This window comes from Varroa destructor, unplaced genomic scaffold (genome assembly GCF_002443255.2).
Source record: "Varroa destructor unplaced genomic scaffold, Vdes_3.0 BEIS01000002.1, whole genome shotgun sequence".
NCBI classification, from domain to species: Eukaryota; Metazoa; Arthropoda; class Arachnida; order Mesostigmata; family Varroidae; genus Varroa; species Varroa destructor.
In genome coordinates, this window is record NW_019211455.1 from 34,753,549 (window position 1) to 34,780,882 (window position 27,334).

General features: G+C 36.7%; 3 protein-coding genes across 3 annotated transcripts; 2 read left to right on the plus strand and 1 right to left on the minus strand.

The window, feature by feature from the left end:
• Positions 1–793: 793 nt before the first annotated feature.
• Positions 794–4,352, minus strand: deltaCOP (coatomer subunit delta). The gene is made up of 4 exons (XM_022792877.2): positions 3,304–4,352; positions 2,914–3,213; positions 2,648–2,780; positions 794–1,388 (listed from the first exon to the last, which is right to left on the minus strand). The coding sequence occupies exons 1-4, from the start codon at positions 4,141–4,143 to the stop codon at positions 1,126–1,128; spliced, it is 1,536 nt and encodes a 511-aa protein (XP_022648612.1). The 5' UTR covers positions 4,144–4,352; the 3' UTR covers positions 794–1,125.
• A 109-nt stretch (positions 4,353–4,461) lies between these two features.
• mRpS24 (mitochondrial ribosomal protein S24) lies at positions 4,462–5,909 on the plus strand. Its single transcript, XM_022792878.2, has 2 exons — positions 4,462–4,678; positions 5,473–5,909. Exons 1-2 carry the CDS (start codon positions 4,529–4,531, stop codon positions 5,782–5,784), a joined length of 462 nt encoding a protein of 153 aa, XP_022648613.1. The 5' UTR covers positions 4,462–4,528; the 3' UTR covers positions 5,785–5,909.
• Positions 5,910–7,304: 1,395 nt separating this feature from the next.
• On the plus strand, positions 7,305–21,905 carry LOC111245197 (uncharacterized). The gene is made up of 12 exons (XM_022793203.2): positions 7,305–8,086; positions 8,795–8,975; positions 10,967–11,115; positions 11,794–12,246; positions 12,402–12,510; positions 12,749–12,885; positions 13,461–13,639; positions 14,010–14,331; positions 14,692–15,252; positions 16,997–17,180; positions 18,368–18,607; positions 19,314–21,905. Exons 1-12 carry the CDS (start codon positions 7,997–7,999, stop codon positions 19,604–19,606), a joined length of 2,898 nt encoding a protein of 965 aa, XP_022648938.1. The 5' UTR covers positions 7,305–7,996; the 3' UTR covers positions 19,607–21,905.
• Positions 21,906–27,334: the final 5,429 nt, after the last annotated feature.

Consider the following 27,334-nt stretch of genomic DNA (forward strand, 5'->3'; position numbering starts at 1 on the left):
TACTATTAATAATATTCTTCGTTTAATACGAAAGGTTACTGCCGGATGTCTTAACGTTACATACGTTTCTTAATGACTAGTTGGTCCATAAATGAATAGGCCGATAAAACTGAGTCCGCAATCTTGAAACCTCATTAATTTTCGTCTTGTCAAATTTTTTTTCGTTTTTGTTGTGAGGAACAAAAGCCTTTGCACAGATTTCTAGCTTTCGTGACAATATAAAAGCAGGCATTGTAAATACATATGATGGGATGAATACCAACAAGAAATTATGTACCGATATATATATATATACGACCATATTTTTCATTTGATGAACGCGTTTAGACGCCCGCTACAGGTTCTGCACTTTGCGAAGGTCGTGCTCTTATTTCTGATTTTGTTGCGGCTGCTACTACCTTTGCTACGTCCGACAACTTTTTTCGTTTTGTGCGCTTATTAGGAGTATATATTGATTATATCGGATAATATGGAATAATGGAAGATTCATGCCTGAGCATTGTGAGCAGATTACAAGAATGTTCAAATAGCAAAGGTAGTCATCTTAAGCATGTGTACGACTGAGTAGTCAGTGCTGAGAAGCCTTTATCTAAAATGACAAATACGTTTAATGTGCACGAATAATATTTGCCTCTTTTTGTATACAAACACTATTTGCTTACTTATTTCTACTTAAGCAATTATAAGCCAACTATAATTTCAAAAAGACTACATTTGCCCCGCCCCTTCCCCCTCTTTTCTTTTGCAAATGACAGGTACAAACTATAAATGATCTTCCATACAAAACAATAAGTAACACTGAAATTATATTTTTTATTCTTTACTTGATGTGTACCTATAGTTCCAATAAGTTTTCACCTGCGAATGAGGAAAAATCAGCAGGCAGTTGAATGCACATAATTTTTAGAGCATAAATTGTTGTCACCATTACCGTCGACCTAAAACGACTTACATTGGCATCCACATTATATATAAAGTGATCAAGAGTTATGTTAACCTCGTTACTCATTTTGGTAACAATTATGAGTAGAAGAATATTGCAAATATCAGCCCACAGAATTTCGACAAAGCCTAAAGCAGCATGCAAAGGAGACTTGATCCCCCAACGACCCTTTTAGAGTCTATTTAAGACATTTGATACTTGTGAGATTCCGCTATGAAGCTTTGTTCAATCGAGTAACGCATAGGTTGTTTCGTTTCTGCGTGTTGCACACCAGCGACAAGAATCTTCGAATAAAGTGTGTTTGATGAAAACTGTACTGTAACTGGGAAGAAATCATCAGGTCGACCGCTGGCCGTAAATTCTAGCGTGCCAGATGCTGAATTCGAGTCAATTAGTTGTATACGCCATTCCAAAGCATTCCGACGTGACTCAAAGTTGTACTCTCCTAAAATATAATTAGATGACATTAGCATTTACGGCATCAGTTTCCGGCATATTTGACATCAGTAATCCAGATAATTTTTTGTTAATACGTACATTAGTATGAGTGAATTTAGATTCATGAATTTAGTGGGAGGATAAGCATCTACAATCCGGAAAAATCATTAAAATCCTTTAATAAAATATTAAGATTTCATGAAGTTAATACCTAGCATATCACAGATAATAATAATAATCCATAATTTCTTATTTGTTTTTTCTGTGAATGCCCATTTTGTAAAAAAGAGATCAAACTTACACATTAAAAAAAAACTAATACTTTTTGCGAACAATGGTGATTTTAAATCATTTGCATTAGTTACAGAAAGGTATGGTATATATCAATAGTCCAAGTACTGTATCCACTTAAGGGATATGAGCATTTATTACCGACAATTTAACCGCGGTGGACATCTTTTCCCCACAGAAAATCGATGGGGCATACTTCGCCGCACATAGTGGGAATGTGATAGATTGATCCTACTTTGAGCCTATTATATAAACTTTGTTAGGTTTGTAGTAAAATATATTTAAAATGGCTTTAACTTCTAAAGTAAACATATTCCGATTGAAAGAGATTTTATTAGAAAATTTATACTGATTTATTCATATATATACCAGAACCCGTGCATACATCGTGCAGATTTCTGATGAATCGTGTACTATTCTCTTTACTAGTTGTCCCTACTAATATTAAAAATCGGTTTTTGTAGAGTATTGTACGTTTTTTTTCTGAACTTAAGCTTAGCCCAAACATAAGTATTCGAAAAATCGTTAATATTTGGATAAAAACTATTCTCAGCTCAAAGCACGTTTATATATGTTTACCACGAACGAGTTCAAGAGTTGTTGTCGTTGCTTCTCTCTGTTTCAAATTCGTAGCTCCTCTATCGATAGATTCCGCGAGTTTCCATCTTTTAAAAAGACAGAAGTACTGAATGGCCAGTATTGTATGTGCTATGCATCATCTGCTGGTATATACATATTATATTAGCAAAAAGTAATTTGTTTAAAAATAACACGTTAGACAGTGCTGGCTCATTGATGGAACTTTTTATATCGTTTATATATATATACCGATAGGGCAGAAACAGAAGAAATGTTAAACTCAACAAAGATGATAAATATACCCCACTCCACATTTACTCTCCAGTTGAGTCAATGCCTTCCGAGGTATGACGAAACAGTAGAGATCTTGAAATGATATTTAGGAAACCTACATACCTTCGCACTCGTGGACGACCGGCGGATTCCCATGACACGGTATTTCTATAACGACCTCTTTAAGTTCCAAGTGAGGATGCTCAAGCTGGTACTCAAGATTACAATCACATCCTCCGTTGCCATTGTCGTTTACCTGTTATTTTCAAAAACAGCCGGTATGTTCACATCACATTGACTACCAGAATTACATTCTAGCAGTTAGTATGAATTACTAGCCGCCTTTCTTACATAAAGATACTGTATATGCTTGTTTTACATGTACGTACCCAGAAGCTAATGGCGAGAGGAACCAAGCTTTCGTCATTACTTTGCAGACGCCACTTGAGGACTCCAACATCAGCATTAACAGGAAAAAACTTGCCTTGAGCCTTTAGACCAATCGTACCAGAATTGCGGAATAGGTCCTTATCAATATTTGGATGCTGATTAAACTGAAACTGCCGCGGATCTTTGTTCTCCATCTGAATACGGACAAGAGCGCAATTCTCATCTGAGATTCGTAACGTGAGCATACCATGAATTTCCAACGATTGGAGGCCACCTTCGCGTAGTAACTGGCAAGCAATCTGAAAACAATCAACCAACAAAAATTGGGTAATAATCGACATTGGACCGATGTACTGATAATGTTATATTAAATTTAGATTAGATAATACCTTCTCCTCGCAGGTTAAGTGTACCGCCTCCTTCTTAACTTGTTGACATGTTTCTATTAGTTCTTTACTGGAAGGTGAAGCCTTGACTGATGATTGTACCCTCTCGCCCTCTTGTTGAAGCTGATTTGCAAACTGATCCCACTCTTTAGCTTTAGACCCCAATTTCAGGCCTTTCGGACGAGCTGTATTAGAAGGATAAGCGGGTTTTTGAGCAGAATCTGAGGTAGTCTGAAATGAAGAAGAGCCGAAGCTGCCGGAATGAGGACCTCCACTCATACTACTGCGCCCCATCGATCCAAGGGTGCCTTTCCTTGCTGCTTCCGCTCTCTGTTTCTGCAATTCTTTCGCTTTTTCTTTCATTTTCTGCTTAGCTTCACGCTCCTGGCTTAAACGAGCAGCGATGGCAGCTTTTTCTTCCTGTGAATCCATCTCAACGAACGTTCGAATCTGAGCGAGGGTAACGTTCTCACGGTAGCCCATTGCTACCAACTCATCAAACGCCAACACTAATTGGAGAGATGACATTATAACATCATTCTCCTCTAACGAGTGGCAATACTCTGCAACAACTTTCGCGAAAAGGCGAAGCATTTCAAGATCTTCTAAAATGTTAGAGGTCTTTGTTGTAATAAGGACCATGAAAAGTTTGTCCAGCAATGGTTGGTAGACGTAGCGCACTGAATCAGTTTCTACAAATGTATGTTGCCTTGCACTTTTGCCTAATAGTCGAGGAAATGCAGCAAGTAAGCCTTCGATGCGCGATCGACTCATTTCCACAAATTGCCGAGAGGCAAGCGGCTTCCCGGACTTCGTAATCACAGATGCCGACAATAGTACCATTTCGTAAAGTCGACTTCCTACCAAACTCTGTTGGGATATAATGAACCCCTATGTTTGACCCTAACTTGACCCACTCAAAACCGAACAGCAGCTACTTTATATTAGAGCAAATTTTGTATTGCGCGAACTTGGTTTTCGTAGATGCTCTAGAAAGTAACACTTCGATTCCACGTCACTCAGCTGACAGCAGATAGTTGTCTCAGCACCAAATCAACATCGACCGACCAAGCAATCTGTTCTGCTATTTAGCTATGTTAGCGCCTGGCTCAAAAGCGCCGTGTTATTGTTGTGATTAGCTCAGTTGCTACATCCGATGTTTAAGCTAATTTTTCGGACAACCACAGTATCAATCGCGCATGAAAGTGCAGACCAGTATTCCGTTACAATGTTGTGCACACAGGTTATACGCCGAGGTATTGCGACCTCTCAGACGCTTTGTAAGGCTCAAGCGGGACGGTACAAAGTAACAAAAAATCGAAGCAGGCCACTCTCATACGAACAGGCGAATCCACCGCATCAGATCGCACACAGGAAAGTGATAAACTTTTTATCTTCATAGATCCAACACAAAATATTCTGAAGCATGAACGACATAATGCTTATTTTCGTACTTCATAACTCTATTTCTTTACTCCCGTTTTTGGAGTATAAACTGCTCAAATATTGCCTCTCTAATTCACGCCAACTTCCAACAGCCTAACTGTCACCAAAAGCAATAGTAACATAGCATAATCTTACCGGTGCGCTATCGTATGAAATTTATAGGCCCTATTAGGTATCAGGAGACCCCGAATATGGAAGCTATCCCTTCCCAGGTTTAAAAAAGAATAGTTATCTGATTTACAATTCTCAGATTATAGCATTTATAAAAATATTCTTTACGGCTTGCGGGCCATCCTGGATCCCTTAAGTATTCTTATTTAAATAAACATTGCTTGTGCATGTACACGCGTATGTGGCGCAATATGCCTCAGGTGCTGCAGTACGTCGCTGGACAGTTCCGATAAACCAAATAAACTTATACCTATTTTATTTAGATAAATTTATGTTTCGAGCTTTATGGTTTTTACTGCCATTAAGCATTGTCTCAGACAACTGGCCTTTAGCATGAAGCAAAGAGTGTCTACGCCCGCTTTCGACTGTTACGCACCCCTAAATTTAATAGGCCAATACGTTACTATTGAACCATTACGGGAATACAATAAATATACATGCATCACAATTACCGATAAATGGTTTGATTAAATACGTTTCTTTGCTTACAGTCGTTTCCTAATATATGTTCACAGTTTATATCAAAACAAGTTGTTTTACTTATGCTGCAGGAAGGCGTGGAACTCTTGGAACACATCAGGACTTCGTGATGGGTTGCGTGCTTCTGAAACAGCTACAGAAGACGTGTTCATCCGCAAGTTTATAACAGGAACATGGCATCAATTATTTGTTTCTGAAATTTTGATCAAACGACGTTACAATACAATCTACATTGGGGGAATCATTCAACGTACAATTCTGCCCCGTAAAGTCTACTTCCTTATCGGATACACTGAGGAAATTCTTAGTTACATTCTCAAATGTCCTATCAAATTAGAACTTCAGAGCACCCCCGATGCTAAAAATATGATCTATAAATATATTTAGGGCTTAACACGAGTGCAGCATCTTTCTGGTCTTGCAAAGGGCAGGTGTCAGTTCATTTATAATCGTTGTAAAAAATGCAGTAATTAATTTTATAAATACACCCGTCTTGAAAATGCAAAAACCTATATTGTTGTCTTAACTGCCTTGTAGTTTATATGAATCAATTAAACGCAATAATATAATATGTAACTATTTAAATATTACCTGACAGTGCTTAGGTTATTGATCTGTACATGTAGAAGTAAGACCTTAGAGTAAGAATTAAACTGAACCATAGATATCATCCCAATCATAAATAGGTAATTGCTTGAGGCAACACCCAATAGCGGTTCCGAACGTGAAACTCCAGGCTCTATACTGTTAGTTCTTAGAACATGGCGGGTAAGATTATCGATGGTACAAGACGACCTTAGTCATATTTATGCAGGCCAGTCCAACAAGTCAACTTATTAGGTATAAGTTCTCCCGAAGTATTTTACTAACACCGTTGGTTAATTGTATCGGAGTGCCATCAATACAAGCACGGTTATAGCCCACAGTACTGCTGCTACACTCCGATATGTTGCTTGAACCGTCGCGTATGTAGCTCCGGCTGGTTGTATATTACACGCTCAAAGGATTCTATTGAAGTAATTACGCGACAGGTGTAATCGAGTAGTTATTCCTTGATAGAAATTTTCTGCTTAGGAGAAACCACTATACAAGATCAAATCTTTCGCTAGCTTGTTTACTATAAGGAACCTTTAAATCGTCATCGACTGTATCGCTAGCAGTTTTAAAAATAGTTAATGGAGTGCTGCATAGATAGAGACGAACTTCGAAAGCTCATTACATCCGAGTGAAGCCAATTTACCGGATGCGGTAAGATCGATTTCACATACGCTACTGAAACAAGTTTTGCGAGTGCTACTCCGCGAGGAAACTTGACCTTGACAAAGCACGCTTAAAATTGTTTTAGTTTTTAGTTATGGTTTTGATTCGTATGTGCCTCTAGGGAAGCCTACGCTTTTAGCCTGGTCCTTTTTCATAACAGCCACTAACTATTAATCTACTCACGATTTACCTATTTGACTTAAATATATCCTTGTTCTAAATTTTTCATTTTCATTCAGTCCACGCTACACAAATATCTGTAATGCAGTTCAGTAATATAACATTTTTTAGTTATTAGCTAGACATCCAGCAGGGCTGCATCCTATTATTGAGTTTGGATGGCCACCGTCGTTTTGTGGTAGTCAATTCAATTTTAATTTCCTCAATAGTAATAGGTATTTCTTCATTAGAATATTTTTCGTTTCACCGTCCTTGTGAATGCATATATATGCATAGATTGAGGCTCCATGCGAGCAACGACATTGGAGGTCAAAGTATTATTATTTATATTAAGGATTATTTGTATTATTTCATTTCGTAAATTGTTGCGCTTTGTATTTCCTTTCACCCTCCCTTTTTCCAGACTTAGCAATACCTTACTAAGTTCTCATTCTTATCCCTCCGTTACTCAATTTAGCTCAGATAACATTCTTACTGGGTGTTTCCCCGTTAACCTCTTACCTTCATGTACTTATTAGCTCAATCACATTATCTCAATTTAATACCCGCTTTAAATTCGCGTTGGATTTTGGTTCTAGTTACAGTTTCTATATGCCCCGAGAAAGCAGTTTAGGTCAGAGCCCTCCAAATCAGATAACGAGGTAACTGTGTGCCATAGCGATCGATTTGTCCTCGAACTGTAATTTAGGCAGATTAAGTGTGGCATCGATGGAGATTGATAAAACCAACGGATGAAAAGACACGCGGTAAATGCGATTAATAAATTTTGCATATATGATTAATATAGGATTTGATGCTTGGAGAAGTGTCGACATTCAAAGAAAACATTACTACTACATGATTTCGTATTTGCGCCTAACGTCGAAAATCAAAAGCATCTCGACAGGATAAGCAGGCGTATTTGTAAACAGCTAAAACTCGTTGGTCTTTTGAAGCAGACGATAGATTGCCTTATGGCGGTTATGAATCCACTGCTAGTCGGAACCGCCATTCTCTATGGGCAGCCGTTAGAACTAGAGTAGAAGTGGCATTTATCGATGAATTTGGTGCCTAAAATTGTGTAACAAATATATGTGTTTGCTTGATGAATTATATATTAGGATATAAGACAATTACTTTGTAAAGGTTGTGAATCGGATCTAGCCTTGCGATACTGAGTATGGGAAAACGACCTCCCAGTAGGGAAATCCGTCAGCCTTCGAAAATGTTACAGAAACGTCGCCATAGCTGGAGACCACCACAGCAAACGGTAAGTGCATTTCCACACCAGCTGGTGTGATGAACACTGGCAATGTATATATAGATATTTTTTCTTGGACATTACTTTGAAGACTTTTGGTGTTTTTTTTGCTTCCTAAAACTTATATGTTTAGAAATAAAAAGATGCATGTTCCTATACGTAGGTATTAAATTCTTAAAGCATGCAAGTCGCGGGACTTGTTTAATTTTTATGATAGTACAAGACTTTTTACAGTTAAGATGCTTTTTCTAATACATATTGGTGCAGCTGGTAACTTGTCAGGTTTTTTTCTTTTTTTAACAGATTTTACTTGTCTTTCCGAAGATTAACCTTTGGCCCATTTTTAGCCGTTTTTCAAACTTTTAAATGCATTTAATTTGTCTACCCATAGTTTTACGTGTATTCTCTTAGAAACTATTCCTATATCATAAGATATCGAAATCATCGTATTTTGAAAAAGTTAGTTGTCAACACTTGCGTGAAAAATTTTGCGATACAGATAAAGCGAAAACGGCAGGCGAAGAAATAGAAGAGAAATTCGCAGCGGTATATAATAATTAAGTATTAGCATAAATCCCAAATCATAAAAGGAGAGCAGTAAGAACAAAAACCGGTCTTAGTTTTTTTTAAACAATTGATGAGATTGGAAGTATGTCTGATGGTCTATAGCTCATGCTGGTGACGGTAGTTAACTCGACCTTTAACATTTTTTTTCAGAAATCTACGAGGGGCGATGTTTGCGTTGCAAGAAGGTGCCGCAAGGTGGCAGCTCGCCTAGAAAAGTACCGGATCTTGAACGCTGAGTTAACCCAAGAAGTCGCTACGTTGAGAACTTCTGATCGATGCAATCGAGAGTTTCAGATAATGTTCGATAGATTCACTTTAAAATTTGCCCAAAGTACGTTTACAAATTATTTTATTCTTCCTTAGTATTAAAAATCATTGAACAGATTTTTAACGCAAGAATTATATTTCAAAAATTGTATATAACGTGCGCTTGATTGATGATAAAATTGATGTTGCTACCTGCAATATTTTTATAGAAAGATCGTACACATGTTGTAGAGAAACGTTTAGCTTTATTATTTTGACCGTATAACCGTTGGACAGACATTTGGGTTTACTTGGAGTTATGTGATATTTGTTTGTTCAGGATAACACTGCTCAAGATTTTTGAAATTGTATAGCGGTAAAAGGAACACGTGTTTCTAATTCAGAATTTTCTACTCAAGTCAACAAAAATAGTACATACAGCTCCTATTAATACTAACCACGACGAATATTCTATTTCGTGTGTTATCAATACGATTTTTTAGAGTTTTTTTGGTTAGTTCAGCTCCAAGAAACTATAATGCTCGCGTTTTGCTCCACATTTGTAGCAACTTATTAAGGATATGAGAAAATATTGTTTTAAAAAATCCTGCGTATGTGTTCGGTGGTACTGACCAATTGTGAGCGATTGGCTATCTATATGGAGAGGATACGAGCGTCCTAAACCCAATTAATCCCTGGGGTATTTTTTTAATATCATTATACTTCGATAGACTAGGCAAAATAAGACTTTAAATCACTGACAAGTCTACAAGTAGTTGCTGTAGGGACAGTAATCTATATCCCGTAATAATTACTATCCTACAAGGTGGCAGGCGGGGGTTGGCGAAGAGCAACGTAATGTACGCTGAGTCGCCAAATATATAAGTTGTAATCGTTTACCGCGTCTTTCTTTCTTTAATCATCTTAAATCTTTAATCATAAAAAAATAGGTTGTTCTGGAATTCAGTGGTCCGAAACTTGTACAAATTGGCAAAAGCAGTTTTTCGTTCTTAAATAAAGCGGGTCTGTTGGTCATAAAACTGTATATGAATGCCACAGATACGTTCAAACACCAGTATAGGAGCTAACATCATCCACAAAAGCGACCAAAAACAAGCCGGCGTCGGCCATGGCGACGTATACCCCTAAGACATCCAGGATTTTTCGTCTAGTCATAGTGGTGACTTCTTTTTAAACCGTTGGCTGCTTTTGTACGATAACTATTTATTTGATGAGTATATTTGCACCTTTTTCTTTTTTCTGCATTTTATCTTAGTTATTAATTTATAATTCTCTAAAGATCAGAAGTAACCCACTGAAGGTAGATTATTCAATTGAAGACAAAAACCGTGGACAGTTGGGCTTGTCAACATTTAAATACACTCAAACTGAACCAACCTTATTAAATAGGTGACTACATAATTTCAAACGTTTCCAGCGAAACCTTTTTAGGCGCATAGAATAAAGGTCATGTCGACTTTCAGATTTTGGTATAATTTTTATATGCCAGGGTGTTGTAGTTATACCATATTCTTTACAACTAACGTAGCTTTCCTGATCAGGCTTTGAGAGTTAACACTGTGAGTTGCTGTGAACCTACAGAACGTTTTAAATAATAGTGAGTTTAAATAGCCTTGTTTCCGCATTTGTTACTTCTTAAATCGTAAGACAATCGACGATTTTTCTACTAAAAAAACTATCTGAGTTTAATTATTTTTATTTAACCTGAGAAATTAATGGAGCTGTGCTTTTTAAACGAGTGCTAGATTTTCTTTTGTTACACAAGCTTACGACTGTGAAATAAGTCACACAATTGCGCGTTTGAGAGAAAAGGTGTCGTTACCGTATATCATACATACATTTTTACGAATAATTTTGAAAGTTTGGACGCGTTATTTGCCAAGTTTTATAGAATTTTATTGGAAATATAGCATTTATATAACTGAACATGGAAGCAAATTTTTTGTTACACTTCTTATGGAAAATTCCGATAAAGAAGTAGGCACCTGTTCATATTTGGTTTGTCATATATCCGTACACATATCTTTATGCTGTATTTCGATTGAGTTTTTTTAGGTGTTCCTCGTGTGCAGGTACTGAAGAAACGTCTTGAAGAGTCTTACGACACACTCCAGGAGCTGGAGGAAATGATTAACTGCTTTTCAAATGCGGACAGACTTCGGTCGTTCTTACTTGGTGAAGAAAGTTTTAACTTTGGCGTGACGGTACGTACAATAACTGATATTTTTATGAATTGTTTGACGTGCAGCTAAACTTTACCGCATCAACATTTTTACCGTGGTTGTCGTATTTTTATCGAATTATGAGCCACTACTCAAATTCTTTACTGCTAGTTTGTTACTGAGTAAGTATGCCACCTGTCGCAGCATTATTCACACCAGTCCAACTTAACACAAAACTATAAAACCTGTCGCTTTTACTCTTTCGGTTTCGAATCACCGCTGATAAAAAAAAATCAGATTTTGTAAAGCAATGCTTAACTTTTCTATCTAATTAAAAGTTTAAAAAAAAAAAAAATATATATATATATATATATATATATATATATATTTTTTTTTTTTTTATATATATACATATATTTTAATTTTTATTTAACTTTTAATTAGATATTATAATTCCTATCTGATTAACAGACGTAACGCAATTTAGACTAAAACAAAAATTTAACGCTTGTTGACACTACGTTAATCTCTGCACTACTGCGCCGCAAGCTATCACAGCTTACCTAAGGTATATATCTGGTCAATGAATTTCCTGGTATCGTGGGTATCAATAGATTTTTTCCATCAATTGCTAAATAATTTCTAATATTTTCATGTATATATTGTCTTTACAATGGTGAAGGTCACAACTTGGTTTTACTTTGGATTATTCCTTTCCAGGGAACTGTTAACAGTGAGCCGACGAGAAGCCCACTTATAAAAGAGCCTCCACCTAGAGAACATCGTCGGTTTGATGAAAATGGAGAGATGGACACAATTATTGAGGAATACGAAAATAGTTCTACAGCAAGCCTAAGCATTGCAACAAAAGAAGTGAACTCTAGAATAAACGGCTTTGAGAGCGAAACCGAAGCTGAGGAGTCAGTGATCTCCCTCCCACCACAGGCCTCAATCAATTGTGGGAAAGAAACGTCAAAGTTCATCGCGCAAAACATGGAAAGCGAACCAAATCATAAGAACTTGCAAACACAGAGTATGAAAGAAGTAACTACGAGAGGTACAAACCGATGTGTTACAACCACGCATGATGGAAGTCGAAGAAATTCATTTCAGTTGACCGAGCCACCCTTATTAGATAATTCAAGAAGAAGTGCGCGTAGAAGTTTTGCCAGGGTAGGATATATGTGATATTGATAATTCGATTGTGCTTTTTCCCAACTAGAACGTAAATTTAAAAATGCTTTACCAAATTGTATAAGCTATTGTACTTACGGACTGTAGTTAAAAAGAATTCATTAATGAACGAATATAACACTGTGGGTTTTTAGGCGGAAAAGGATAAACCGGCGAAGACGTCAAGTCGGCATAAACAGTCCGCGTCCTCCATTGTACTCAAAGAAAAGCTTCGACTAGAAGAAACGTTTGAAGATGAGTCTGGTAAGCAGATGCTAATAATCAATGTATGGTAACCAATAAGGACGAGGAATCTCTTAATGTTTTACCATATAGTTGGCGTCGTAAAATTAAGTACATTTTTAAACAAAATCTGTTGATACAGAAAACTGTTGATACAAATATACTCTTGTGGTTATCGATGATCTACTACACCCAATAGCAGGAGCGCTAACGGATAAGTAATTATTAGAGTAATGACCAGATTCTTTAACCATTTCAGGGCCTCTCTTCAAGACATCTATTCCTTTAGACACATCTATTGCTACCCAAATCTTTCCTGGCCCAAAACACGCGCGGAGTAAGACATTGCTTGGTGAAAGTCCGCCTAGTACAACTGTAATAAACAACACTATTCCGGTAAGAGTTTCCATTTTCTAATTGATATTACTTGCAAATGGTTTTACCATGACATTGAGTTATGTGTTCGGTAACTTGGTTTATATCAATGTTGATGACAAAATATAATTTAAGTTTTTGTTTGCATGTGCCTCGGACGCATGTGCGGATTCATTGAGAAAAAGGACTAAAAGAACGTTTAAAGGAGAATTTCGAAGTGTTTCTTTGTATATAATATTTTCATCCGTATTAAGTAATGTGTGATTTGGATATTTGTTAATAGACATACATCTACAGGCTCAGGATTGAGAAAGAGTGCTTAGGATGTTTATGGATGTTTTTAATTGTACGTGAGGAGGGCCAACATCTTCATCAGGAAAAATACTTTTTAGTGTAAACCATGATTTGCATAGAGGTACATTTTCGCGTTTTCTATTAACTGAATAATTCTTTTCGTGAACTAGTATCAGTAATATATTAGTGGTGTTGTAGACGTTGTCTGCATATGCTTATACCAACGGACTTATTTTCCCTGCGGATTAACTGATTTTGTTTTACCAAAAATACAATGAAAACAAATTGTTCTCTGAGAACAGGTTGCTGGAAAATCGGACGAAGATTTTTCACAATGTGCAGATTCGACGAGCTTCCTATCAGAATCCCCAGGCCCGACAGCCGCTTTTCAAGACGAAATTGCTGCGGAACGTTCACCCACAGCAATTAATGTCGCTCAAATATGGGCAGAAGCACGCGCAGGTCTGCCACCTGCAGAAAGGTTAATTATTATGATTGATGTCGCAATGTGTGTTTGATGCAATTTCTCAGATTATTTTATCAATAACAAAATGTAACCACGGTAGTAAAAAAATTGTAATTAAGTACTCGGTTAACTGTAATACATTATTTTGATCTAGAATCTGAGATTCGCACCAAAAAAGGAAAGCTAGCCACTAATAAATTAAATATTAAATGATTTTTTTCTTTAGTAAGAAAAGAACTCAGTAAAAAAGAACTGTTTATGGCAAATCAAGTTGAAAGCAAAAAAACAACAATTAACTTGAAACAACTTTTTTCTAATTCTGTTGTTGTTAATGATATTTAAGTCTTAGATTAATGTTTTCTTTATAAACATATTTGGTGTGCAGGTCACCTACGTGCACAGGTGTAGGTGCTGCGTGGCTCGAAGCTTTACAATCTGTGCACTCGCCCTCAAATATCGAAGACGGTTCATTTCTTGCACCTTTAGCTACGACTATGGTCGTTTCTAAAAAGCCTCCTTTATTTACCGAATATGGCAACAAGATCTTAACAACTGATCCTTGTAAGTCAAACTCCCAAACAATGATTTCTCCGGTAAATAGTGCTGAAAGCGCAATTCCGCGAAGTTCTGAAAGCTCCACTACTCTACTAGTGCTGCCCCGAAACGGCCGTTTGCCTACAAGTACACCAGCAAACTCCAATAATAAGGTACTCTTATAAGGAAGTTTTTAATTATTATTCTAGTTGCCAAATTACAACTAGTACATAATACAGAAATAAATAGTACTTTTCATGCTGCATGTTTCGCAGTGCAATAAAAGACTCGGATGACATGAGAATGACAAAATTTAGCAAATTCATCATACAATACTAATTTTTTAAAAATGATACCTAAACGAAAAAATATTGCTGAGTAGATTAGACTAATTGAGTGAAAAAATATTTCCTATTTACTATATATCTCTTAATAATCCGCTAATTCATTGTCTAAACGGTGCACGTACATGTTTGTCAGTTTTAACAAATATATCTTTAAATCTCTATTACACGTTCGCTATTCAATTGCAGTCAAATGGAGGTGTTGTTAAACCATCATCACCAAGATTGTCGATCATAGAACTTCGGCCGCCTTTTGAGCGCGTAGACGATAATAAAATGGATTTCTTGCAACAGCAAAACGTAGATCGTAGGCCTAGAAAACGGAAAGCCACTGTACAGCAGCGCTCACCAACAAGGACTAAAGATCAGCATGTTACCTCAACAGTTTCCTCCCTAAGCCCATGGAAAAGCGCATTGCGAGCTTCGTATGAGGCACAGAATAACTTTGGGGGCCAGACCAATGCCCTAACTAAAAATGTTCGATTCAGTAACATTAATAAAGTAAATCCTACGCAGAGACAAATGGAAGCTGTGGTGTATTCATCCCCATCGGCTCCAGCAGAACCTACAAACCTGAACGTTTCAGAGTTTAGCAACGAGAAATTCCCTCCCATTGCATTAATAAACTCGCCCTTAATCAAAGGTTCTCGGGCCACTGCCTCAAAGAGTCGTCGGAAGCATCGCATTGCACCAGACTGTGCGAAGGCCATTTTCGACAACGCCGACAGCAACGACCGAACTATTAACGAAGTATGTTATATGTAGCTCGCATAACTGAGTTTATCAACTTTTGTATACTACGTAGTTATTAATCATTATAATTACTGCTAATTCGAGTGGGTTTTTAAAAACAATAGAAAAGTAGAAACCGTAGAAAAAGTAGCAGCCTTAGATCATGTTTCTTCCTTATCGAGTAAAACGTCCGAGGAAGTACATAATATGGAATTTGTATTTGAACGAAAATTAACTAGCATTGTGTTTCTTTATTTCTTTTTAAACCATATTTCCAGTAGCTTATCATGCAAGCTAAGATACAGATCGGGATGAACGCCAGTGAGATCTTTTTGTGCACCCACGATAAAGTATATAAGCCAAATAAAGTAAAAAAGCTAAAGAAAGTAGCATTGAAAACTTCCGATGATTAGGTTCCCACAAGGTTGCATCAATTTTTTAATGTGCTACAAAACCGCAATGATAGCCGTTTTATCATGAACTAGAGTTGCAGAATTCAGCAATCGGTCTTTTTTGACAAACTATTGCACAAACGGTTTTCCAACGCCGACAGTGTTGTTAACAGTGCATTTACATCGGTATTGTACACTATACGGTAAGCATGCTGTATTTTCCAGAATTGTCTTCCACAGTATTCTTCAAGGGTTTAACACGACCGAATTTGTTTTTGACGTGCAGCTTAAGCACCTTAAGTTCGCATGCAGTAGGTTTGGAGAATCCAAACACGTTAGTTTCTTGTCAGTCTCAACGATGGAGTCTGTTGTATGGCATTACCTTAGGCAATATGATTTAGCTAACACACTGCAATTTTTTCGTTCGAGATTGTTAAAAGAGAAATCTAATGAAGACTAGAAGAGTGTACTTCACGCAAAACGTTAATGTTGATAATTTGGCCCGATTTGTGAAAAAAAAAATTATTTGTTCCGAGCGCCCTTTAAGCACTCAAAAGCGATTGTCTGAGGGATATATCTGAAACGCAACAGTCAGCACTATAGTTTATTATTATTCTGACACTGTGTACATTTGCAATCATTTCTCATTGTTCAAAACTGATATATCGGAAATTAATGACTATTTAGTTTATTACCGCTTGTTTGTTTTTATAAATGTCTATGGTATAACACCATAACACTGTGCAAAGTACACAGATGTATAATGCACAAAAAAACCTATATTTAGAAATACAATAAAACCAACCTAATGGACGATGAAGACTGACAAGGTACCTGTTATGGTGCTGAATGTACGAATAAAATAAGGACCCTTCGAAGTCTGTCGGGTGTAGCATTGCTTTTCGCAACGCAGCTATCAAAATAAAATGCCCTTTACTTTAACCGTACGTAGAAAGGAGATGGATAACCAAGTAAAGCCATATACAAAAGAATTGGCTTTATCATCCAGCTGGTTCGATAAATTTATGTTGGAGTTCAACCGAGAGCTCAATATATTTAAAGAACGGACCAGCTCTCAACAAATGAGTAAAGGGCCTACATGAACTAACTCCCATAGCCTATTAATAAGCTGATGGCAAACATTTATGTTTTTTGAACTGCGTTAATTTGCCTTTAATTCTAAATAGTTTGAAACCCAATATTGACGAAATATAGGACTGCGTCTTCTGCTTTTTAAAACTATTTAGATTCATTTTTTTTATCCAAAGCAGCTCAACTCCATCCCATTTTAGTGCACTTTGATTTTTATAAGTTTTTTTTTGGGGGCTTTTACGCTTCTTGTACTTATAACACATATTTTTTATTCGTAGGAAGCTAAGAACGTCACTAACCGTTCGCGCCGTATAAAGGAGCACGTTGCATGTAACGAACTTAGCCCATCATCCATTTCTGGCCTATCTAGACAGCCATCATGTGCCAAATCTCCGCAGACCAAAATAACAGAGAATACGACCATATCAGAGATGAAAAAAACTTTTGCAGAAAAAACTATTGGTATGTATAATTTTGTCTTCTGTATGTATAAGACTACCAACTTTTTTTTTAGTACTAATTGAGTCAATTGCCTTTGAAGCATTGTACGTTTGTTAAGTATGTGAGACCACATGAGCAGGGTATTTTTCTACAAATTTTTCTGAGGTCCCATCCCTAAACAACCCTGTAAGCTGAATCATTATCTAACGCTACAAAGCATCTTCACATAACGTTATTAATGAATACCTAATGAAAATGATTTGAGATGTCTTATTGAATGAAAAATATAAAGTCTGTACATGTTTAAGTATAAACAGGGCAGAAATTGAAGCAAACTTCTTGCAAAGATTAAAATATTTCACTCTATCGGTTTATTTTTTTGTATTTGTATTTTTAGTATTTGTAGGGTCCTACTTGTAGTACTTACATGACGAGCACGATACATTGTGTAGGCTGTGTTCTTAACCACACGAATACGTGGGAATCGTACCGTTGCTTTTTTCCTAATCACAGGAATACACGGGAATCGTCCTTCTGCTGTTTTCTTAATTACACGAATACAAGGGAATCGTACTTCAAAATATTTAAACATTCGTACTCTATTCATGCTTTTACCTTTAATTTTTAACAGATGGTAACAATACTGAAATGAAACAAATGAAATTTAGCACCATAAAACACTCTTTTCTTTACCAACCCCCAGTCTTAAACGGAAAGTGGGAGCACAATGCACACGAAAAACTGGTGAGGCGCAGCGTTTGGCAGGTACTATGTATTCCTAAAACCAGGCTTGAAGACTACTATGCAACATGACGTACAGAAGCTTTGTGTACTATAAAACAAAAAAAATCCAAAGTTATAGAATCGTTTTTTAAACATGTAAACCCCCAAACAGTGTTCAAAGAGAACAGTAACAGTACTACTCTTGCAGGTTTTTACGATTCGCCATTAAGGTTTCAAGAAACCAGTTTTCTTTGAACGAAACTGAATGGCCGAGGTTTGAACATTTTGCATGTGCTAGGTCGGCATGCATAACTCTTCTAGTACAGGGCTGAGTGACTTCTTGTGAGCACTCTGTATGTTTATAAAAGAGATCAGAACTCTTGTCGCTCTCATGCTATAATTTACGCAGATATGTGAAGTCACTCAGGTAAGAGATTCATGGTTATCATAAAATAATTCTTGTTCTTGTGTTTGTGATCATTAAGAGCGAAATCCCCGGGTAACGTACGTTGTATCACGCCAATATGATGCTGATGGACATCATACAAAAATACAAACTGGAAAGCAACAACAGGAACCTAGCCAGGATTATATGGGCGAAATAAACAACGCTTCAGTTGGGAATAATGAAGCCACAGGGGATTTGCAAACCTGTATAGCGGAAACCGGCGAGTCGACGGTTGTTGATAATACAACTTTTGTCCTCGGATCACGCAAAAGAAAAGGTACTTGAGTGCGTCTGATATAAATATATTTCACTCGATATAACAATACGTGCTATTGGAGGTATGATATTCAAAGAACGAAATCTCTTGGTTTAATAGCAGTGCCTCCTCAAACGCTGTACTTTAGCACGTTTCAAAAGTCAGGTTTATTTTCGTTTTTCAGAAATTATTTAAGAGACTTCTTTCGCATTATTGCAATTCGGATTTTTCCTGATTTTTTAGAAAGAAAATATTACCACAGTGGCAGTTAAAAAAAAAACTCCATATTTCAAAATTGAACATATTTAAACTTTTGAGAAGTTTATAACATTAGTAGGGTTTTACACGCGTCATGCTGGTTTTTCTCGTACGCTTTACATGGCATTCCCAGTCTGTTTAAAGGTGAAAACCATAATCAGTCCCCAATTTTACTAAATAAAATAAAAAGATCTTATTTAGTATATACCACGGACTTATGTTCGCAGCCATGGTTTTGGTTGCCTTAATATGTACTTCAATGTAGAACAAGAACTCCATTTATTCGCCATTCATTCGGATCTCCTTTCTCGGAAATTTAAAACTATGCTATAAATATGTTATTAAGATAACCTATTTTGTGCAAGTCATAATACAGTAAATAATTTGAACTACGGCTAAAAATCAGTTAATCTAGTAAGACAAAAAATATGGAGTAACAAGCTGTAATGTTTTTTTACGTACGCTTTAGTTGAATCCCCTGTAGCTAAACGATCTCGCTGTCAGTTACCAGCGGATAATAATCCTGAAAACGTCGCCGTGAAAACAAGTTGGCCCTCTACACGCAGCGCTTCGCCCACAAAAGGAAACTCACACTCGAAAGAGTGTAATATTTCTGCAGATAACAGTTCCGTTCTACTGTGTCCTGCCCAAGTCATTCTGACGAGCGATGCGGAGTCGCGTAGAAACCGCAGCTCCCGCCGCACCTCAGCGATCGTAAGCTACGTAGAGCCATCGTTGAGAGTTAAGATGCGTCGAAACTGAAGAAGGCGTTCTATTACATAACGTGACATGGACATAAATGCCAGTAGTCAAATAGGCTTATTATTAAGATAGACATTGTTGTGATGTTCAAAATGCGATTTTATCCGACGCTAAGCAGAGGTAAAGGTGGACATGTATATCTAATTAATTTAGGATTTTGAAACCTGCTGATATGAGGAAGCATGTTGCACCTCTTTCTGTAGGGAATGTTTGTTCCTTGTTAAATACAATGTGCCTGAACCTTTAAGGTGCTTGTATCATCACTAGTGACTAATGAACCATAGTTATCCCGGCATAACAAAAGAATCAATAAATAACAAAAATTAATTACGCTCGAATCCAGGGCAGAGGAAAATATACAAATTTGTAAAGCTAAGGAAAAGCACTTTATTCCGCATTACCTATTGCATGTACATTTTTTTCTTTGTTCTCCCTTTCCCACCTAATATGACTGGCAGGCTTAACATGCATATTAAAATGTGCATGAAGATATTAATAGAGATAATCGCTGAAAGCTCTCGATGCCAAGCTTGTATTAAAATGGGCGTGAGAAATAAACACACGGAAAAAAAATAGAAAGGTGATTTGTGTGCCCATTTATTCGCATATCAGAAATTTCGGAGACAGTTGTGGCACTAGCTGTTCATTCGCAGTGGATGAATATATATATGTGCGTATATGTAAGCGTTTTCTGTCAATGCTTTTAAAAAATTCAGCTAAACCGACACTGCGGTCATTAAAGTTATAGTATTAAAGTTAATAATAATATGTTAAACTTACGGGTTTGTAAATACAGTCTAAATTTACTGCATGAAAACGCAACATTGATAAAAAAAAGGTTATAATCCGTGCTCCTAGTGCAAATATGCATATCTATGATCATTTATTGATATTTACAGTTTTTCTTAGGAGCGGGGTGGTAAAAATGTTTAAGTGGCTAAAGTCGAACAGATTAACGATATGTTTGCGTAGACAGTATGCTAAGTATACTAAGAAAGCGATAGTGGCATAAATTTATCATGGAAAGCTTCATTAGACAATTAAGTTGAAACTGTGCATAGTCTTTCCGCGTTACACAAAATTAATTAATAAAAATCATGTGGATCGAGATTGAAACGAAGATATATATCTTCATCGTGTCTTCGTATATATATGCATATAGAGATGTATATGTATACAAGATAAGTTTAAGTCCCAGGAAAGTTGAAGTGCGTAAGCACCATTAACTGTACATATATAGCAACGAAATGCGGATATGAGTATGCACCTAATACAATTTTTCATCTTTCTAGAACATTTACATAGTTGAAGTATACATTATTGTAGCTATCGCATTTTAGATATATGCTACGCCATTATATTAGAATTATAACGATACATAAATGTTACTGCGGTGTTTAGCAAATGTGGCGCACAATTACATTCGCTTGCTATTTGAATAATTTGTGTATCTCTTGCTACCTTAATAGATAAGATATGAAGACCCATTAACTGTCTAACGCATATAATGTTAGAATAACGTCATCTATATATATATATATATATATACAAATATACAAGCCTGTTGTACACTCGTTAAAAGAGATTATAAGACACTGCTTGGTATCCCAAAATATCGACGTCAAGTCTACGGCAAGATGTGGATTTCGTTTTTCGAAGGCAGTGTTGCAATCCATCGTAGGTTAATGAAAACACTGGACAACAAGCCCTTAAGCAAAACAATAATGTGAGAACTGGTTCAAATTTATAGGTTGAGAACTGCGAAAGAGGTGATTGTATTACGGGGCCTCGAATGAATAACGAGTTTAAATGATCACAGAACCTTCCCGTCTATTGCAACGGTGCGCTTCAGATGAGTTTTTTGCTAGTAACAGTTGCGCGAATCATCATTGGACTACACCATTGGTGTTTCGACCTGTACTAAACTCAATTCGTGAGGAACCCGTGTTTTTATTCTTTATATTCAGTGCCTTCGTCACAATTTAATATAGGTTTCGAGGAATGTCAGATTAATACGACGGAGAAAGGATTATACATACTATTTACTCAAAAGTTGTGATCAGAATTACTTGTTCTTTCGTTTGAGGTTTTTAAGTACAGTCACTTTCTCTTCGGCCTTCAACACTTAATTTTTTATTCTTAACATGACCGTACCAGTAACTAGCTGCTTTTCACCTGCAGACCTCCTTGCCCAGTGTAATCACCCATTTGCGATGAATTTCAACAGCATTCTTACCCCCGAGACACAAACATAGTAGCTAATCGTTGACTTTTAACAATAAACCATATATTTGCCTGACAGATTATTATTTTTTGGTGATATCCAGTGAGTTCACATTCGAAGTATAGCTAAAAACCTGCTGTAAATATTTACCAAATTTCATCTGCTAATGTTGCCCGACTTATGAGTTATTCAAAAAATATTAAGCTGCTGCAGCTATACCTGGCAGACCTTCCAACTGAATAACATTTAAACACCGAGTCTTTAAGAGAGAAAATTTTGAGCGTAAATACTTTAGTTTTTTAGAAACTTGATAGTGAGAACCGTTTCGACGCGGATATAGGTGTTTTGTCTGAATACACATATTCAGAATACAGATATTCAGATATATATGTATATATAGAGTGTGAAACTCCCGCGTTTTTTATTCTTTTCTTTTTTCTGTTGTTGACTGTTGAAAACGTTTTCCCTGCTCTATCAATGAGTTATTACGCTATTGTGTTGTGTGTGCAATTTTATTTTGAGATAACTTAGAAATTAGTGTTTCAGGTTGAAAAAAATGCACGTTTCATACTTTCTGTGCTATACATTTCGTCGAGGCCAAAACGCTGCTGAAACAGCTCAGGATATATGGCGTGGGTGTGGTCATGGCTCAAATGCAAATGTCAAATGCAGGTTGCTCAAGAGTAGTTTGCCAAACTTGAAAACGGTATTCGGAACTTATAATAGGTTCACTTTGACATCGTCTGAGTTTGAGGGAAAATGGCTGGCAGTCAACTAGGGAATTGTCCAAAAAGATGAGCTGCAGCCACACGAACGTCGTTAATTGCCTCAAATCCCTTCGGGCTATACAGGAACTTGAGCTTGGGTACTTTATGAAATCTCTAAATCCAACAAAGAATAACAACTTAAAGCTGCATCTCGACGGATCTCGCCCGTTTTTGAATGTTACACGGCAACAATGACTGATTTTCGCACAGAATTGTCACCGGGAATGTCTGTACGTCGGCATGGACCAAATGTCGGAAAGGATGGATCCGGAAAAAAAGCTAAAGGCTTAGGTCACCTCAGATCTTCATTTAACAAAAAGCTAACCTTTGCGTTTGGTATGACTGCAAAGGCCTGATCCACTTAGAATTGCTTCGCACGAACTAGACAGCTGATCGACGCGTTTATCTAACCCAGTTGCATCGAATGAACCGAACTTTTCAACAGAAAGGATCCGCTAAACGAGGTTAAATGATCCTCTGTATGACAACGCGAAACCGTACATAGAAAACGCTGTCAAAACTGCCCTTCTGGACTTTGAATAAAAGATTTTGTTGCACACTTCATATTTTTCGGATTTAATAACGATAGATGTTCGCCTTTTCATTCATCGGGCCACTTTCCTCCTCGAGACAAATCCTGCTACTTTAGGAGATTTATTTATTATTTATTATACTATAGGAACCACTTTAGAGGCTGCATAAAAATGGGAGAAAATCATGGATAATGACGTGGAATATGTAATACAATAACTTCTCGAGGGAATAAAAGATGGGCTGTTTTGTACTCTGTAGAAAAAGCGCAGTAATTTTCTTTTAAACGTTATATATATATTTATATATGACAGAAAGAGAGAGAGAGAGGGGAAGTGTATCTGTGTGTGTATGTCTGTATGAGAGAGAGAGGGAGAGAGAACGAGAGAGAAACGTCAGTATGATAAAATCAGTGCGGCGACCGATACCCTTTAGCATTTAAGAATTTTACTTACACTGTTTTGAACACCATGCACTTTGTTCAGAAAATGTTGCAGAAGAATCATGTATTAACATTCTGTTTATATACTTTGGGCACAAATACCTAACAAAATGTCTTGTAATACTTGAGATATAAGGAGAAGTAGCCAATATTTAAGAGTACACACATTCGTGCGAAATAAAGCAAATAACACAGTGGGAAAGCCAATTGGTTGGTAGTTTAAGAACAATGACGGCAGTGACCTCTCTAGCCGTAGTCGAATCCCTGCTGGAATACTTTAAAATAATTATGGAGGGAAGGCTGCGGTGTGTACGCTGCTTTAGGTAGTTCAATACGTATCATAAAACAGGTGCATACGATTTTAAGCGCTAGGGTATTTCTTCAATTTTTATTGATCTCTCATTTAAACCAAGTTGCGCGTACCTTTCGTGCATACAAATATATATCCATTAGCTATTTATCTATAAGCAAGTAGAGTAAATAGAGGACCAAAGTTGGTTTTCTTTGAAGTTACAACAATAGTCATTCAAAAGATACTATATATTGGTTCTCACTGTGATATGTACATCAGGACTGAATTTGAAAGAGCAACCTTTATATATGTAGTTATCGTAGTAACGATGCGTTTTATATGGGTGTTCGCCAGCTGCCCCTATGAAATAATTACAATGTGTGCAGAATAACTGTTCTGCTAAATGGTTCGCCGCAAAGGAATAAGAATTGATACATTGAAGCATTAAAGAAATGAGTACATAAAATACATTCATCGTAACTGTAAAAAATGCTCCACGCCAGACTAAATCAGGATGAACTCAAGGTCATCCTCTGTCTGCTTCTATCCGCTATCTAATAGTGTCGCTAGATGAAATCAACTAAATAGATATTGCATCTTTTATCAAATTATGCTTAGCCAACAACGTGTAGTAAAAACAATTACTACCTTCTCGACAACCGCAAATAACGGATTCAAAGACCTTTTTTTCTTATTACTTTTCAAGTGCTGCGCACTAAATTTGTTCAAGCATCTAAACGCATTTGCTGCGTGTAAGCCGCAACTAGCCTGCACCTTGCATAGGCTAAATTAAGTAAAAAAGAATGGCAAAGTTGAGAGAAGAAGTTTACTTTGGTAATGATGAATTTCGGCACGAAATTAAAAGAACTGAAGAACAAGAGGCAATGCGAAAGTTATTAAAAAATTAAATTGGACACTTCATGCTTTTAACATGCAATTTTTAAGCCTAGTGAATAATTGCTGATGACACCATACAAATTACCATACAAATTTATCTACTGAATTTAAAATGAACAGCCAGATTTATTGTGAAACAGTATTTCATTTTATTTTATTGTAGATTAGTACAAACAAAATCTTGTTTTCTATCAAAGTTTAGTGTTATGAAGACAGAGTATAGATCATTATAGATCATATGCCAATATTTATTGTTTGATCTTATAGAAATTTTTATATTAGGTATATTTATTTGCATACTAAGGAGATTATCTAAAATTATTAAAATGACTGCCTTAAAAGATAACTATGTACAAGATTTACGTTATACTGAACAACTTCCGACCTGAGATTAACTCATAATAGCGTCGTACTGGAGGCCGATCTTTCTAGTTTATTAGTTTTTTGGCAAAAACAGCAATAATAATTACTTCTGCGCTGACTTGTTTAGATATAACATTTATTTATGGAATTACAAAGGTGCTAACTGGTATTTTTGGTATTTTTGGTATTTTTGAATTTATAGCAGATTAATTGGAAGCTCATGTATATATATATATATATCAACCATCATTAGCTCTTGGTCCTTCCCTCTTATTTCTATCGCTTCATGTAGTATATATCGTGAGTGATCCTTACAACGGGAGGGGGGGGGGTAAGTTGTAATGTCTTATAACCTTCATCGCTTATTGCTTATATTTTCAAGCATTGGAACCAGTTGCGAGTTTGCTTATTCTGAGTTAATGCTGTTGTTAGCAGATGTTTGCTGAAAATGTGCTATGGAGTAATTATCCCATCCGTTCAGATAATGTTTGACGGAGTCGTTCAATTGTTTGCAACTTTCGAAAAGCGCATACTGCAAAAATAGCCATACCAAATTATATATAATGATATATAGGTTATGCTACCGCTTGCGTTATAACCATCTCACGTCTCATGACACTAGCCAAGACTGTAATTTTGGAAAGCAATTAATTATTTTCTTTAAATTTAAAGCTTGTATCTTCGGAGCAAAAAATCCATTTTACTTTTGCACTTGGTGTTTTGCTTATTTTGCATCGGCATCTAAAAGCAGTTTTCCTCAGAAGATGCTCTTAGTCTTATTTAGATCTTGGGTTCTAGCCGGGGGACGCGTTCATGGAAGTATGGTGCGTATCTAGCGAATACTTTATAATGGATATCGCATTCTGTTTGACTGGAAGTTCTCAAAAATTCGGTCGACGCGTTTGCTGACTTCAAGCACTACAGCTGTTACGTATCCGGAGCATTTCAAGTTTTCAAGTTAAAACCCAAAGGCTTCGGAAAACAGATAGAGGGTGGATGCATGTTTCAGATTGAAAAATACGTCACGGGCGCTTGTTTTTAAGGTTTATTTTCCATATTTGTTTTTTTAGGCCTCCGCTTTTTACTTCTATATACCACTCGAAAGTGCCCTCTCTTCCTTATAAGTCGGTCATTTTATTGCATAGGGAACGGAATTTAATGTCAGGTTTAGGCTCCAAAGATGGAAATTTTGAATTAAAAGGAGCGTATTTTCGAAACCTACGCTATTTTGTCCATTGTGAAGGCCAAAAAAATATATGGTAAGTTTCTGCGCTAAAAAAAAATAAAGATATATCATTTTCCTTCACTAGTTTTTTACATCTGATATGTCGTCCGAAAACACTTTTCTTGCTCTATCAGCGTGGCGCTTCTGCGTCACGTTGTGAGGGTAATTTCAATTCGAAAGAACTCCTCAAAGAAAGATATTTAAAATGAAAACAATGAACTTCTGATATCTTTTGTACTATGCATTTCATCGAGAGAAGAACCCTGCCGAAACGATCAGGACATTTGAGTTGTATACGATAATGAGGCTATAGTTAAAAATACTGCTCAAAAATGGTTTACCAAATTTGAGAAGGTATCCAAGACCTGAATGATATTTTTCGCTTAGACTGACTGTCTGTGTTTGGTGCCGCTAGAGACGCTTTTGACCGAAGATGGCTGCCAGACAGCTTGGGAATGTGACAAAAAAGTGGGCTGTAGCCACACGGTCGTTATTATACACATACAAATACTTGGAATATACTTAATGAATCCAACAAGGACTTGCGGCTTAAGGCAACATCTCAATATATCGCCCCATATCAAGTGTGACATGGTTACAATGATCGATTCTTACACAGAATTGTTATTGGCGATGTCTGTACGTCAACAGAAATTAAGGATCGGAATGAGTGGCTACAGGAGACAAGTGAAGGGGCAAAGAAGCTTAGATTTTTATTCAAAAAGTTATGCTTTGCGTTTGATTGGACTACGAAAGCTTAATTCACTGAGGTTGCTTCCTACGTCCCAGGTAGTTCATCGGCATGTTTTCACTTAGTTGCATCAAGTCAAATAACCTATTTAGAAGAAAAGACACGACAAACAAGGTTAGGTCATGTTTCAAAACCACGCGAGCCGACACACGGCAAGCGTCGTCAAAGCTGCCCTCCTAGGCCTTGAATGGGAAGTTTTGTTGCACTTACCACATCCGCCGAACCGCTTTCTGATG

What these genes read in the sequence shown, in the direction of transcription:
- deltaCOP (XM_022792877.2), bottom strand. Translation starts at nt 4,143, where the DNA reads ATGGTACTATTGTCGGCATCTGTGATTACGAAGTCCGGGAAGCCGCTT. An exon ending in ACTTAACCTGCGAGGAGAAG is followed by an intron (nt 3,214 to 3,303) that starts GTATTATCTAAT and finishes GATTGTTTTCAG; the next exon opens with ATTGCTTGCCAGTTACTACG. An exon ending in CTCTCGCCATTAGCTTCTGG is followed by an intron (nt 2,781 to 2,913) that starts GTACGTACATGT and finishes TGAAAATAACAG; the next exon opens with GTAAACGACAATGGCAACGG.
- mRpS24 (XM_022792878.2), top strand. Translation starts at nt 4,529, where the DNA reads ATGTTGTGCACACAGGTTATACGCCGAGGTATTGCGACCTCTCAGACG. An exon ending in ATCAGATCGCACACAGGAAA is followed by an intron (nt 4,679 to 5,472) that starts GTGATAAACTTT and finishes TGCTGCAGGAAG; the next exon opens with GCGTGGAACTCTTGGAACAC.
- LOC111245197 (XM_022793203.2), top strand. Translation starts at nt 7,997, where the DNA reads ATGGGAAAACGACCTCCCAGTAGGGAAATCCGTCAGCCTTCGAAAATG. An exon ending in CAGCAAACTCCAATAATAAG is followed by an intron (nt 14,332 to 14,691) that starts GTACTCTTATAA and finishes ATTCAATTGCAG; the next exon opens with TCAAATGGAGGTGTTGTTAA. An exon ending in CGGATCACGCAAAAGAAAAG is followed by an intron (nt 18,608 to 19,313) that starts GTACTTGAGTGC and finishes CGTACGCTTTAG; the next exon opens with TTGAATCCCCTGTAGCTAAA.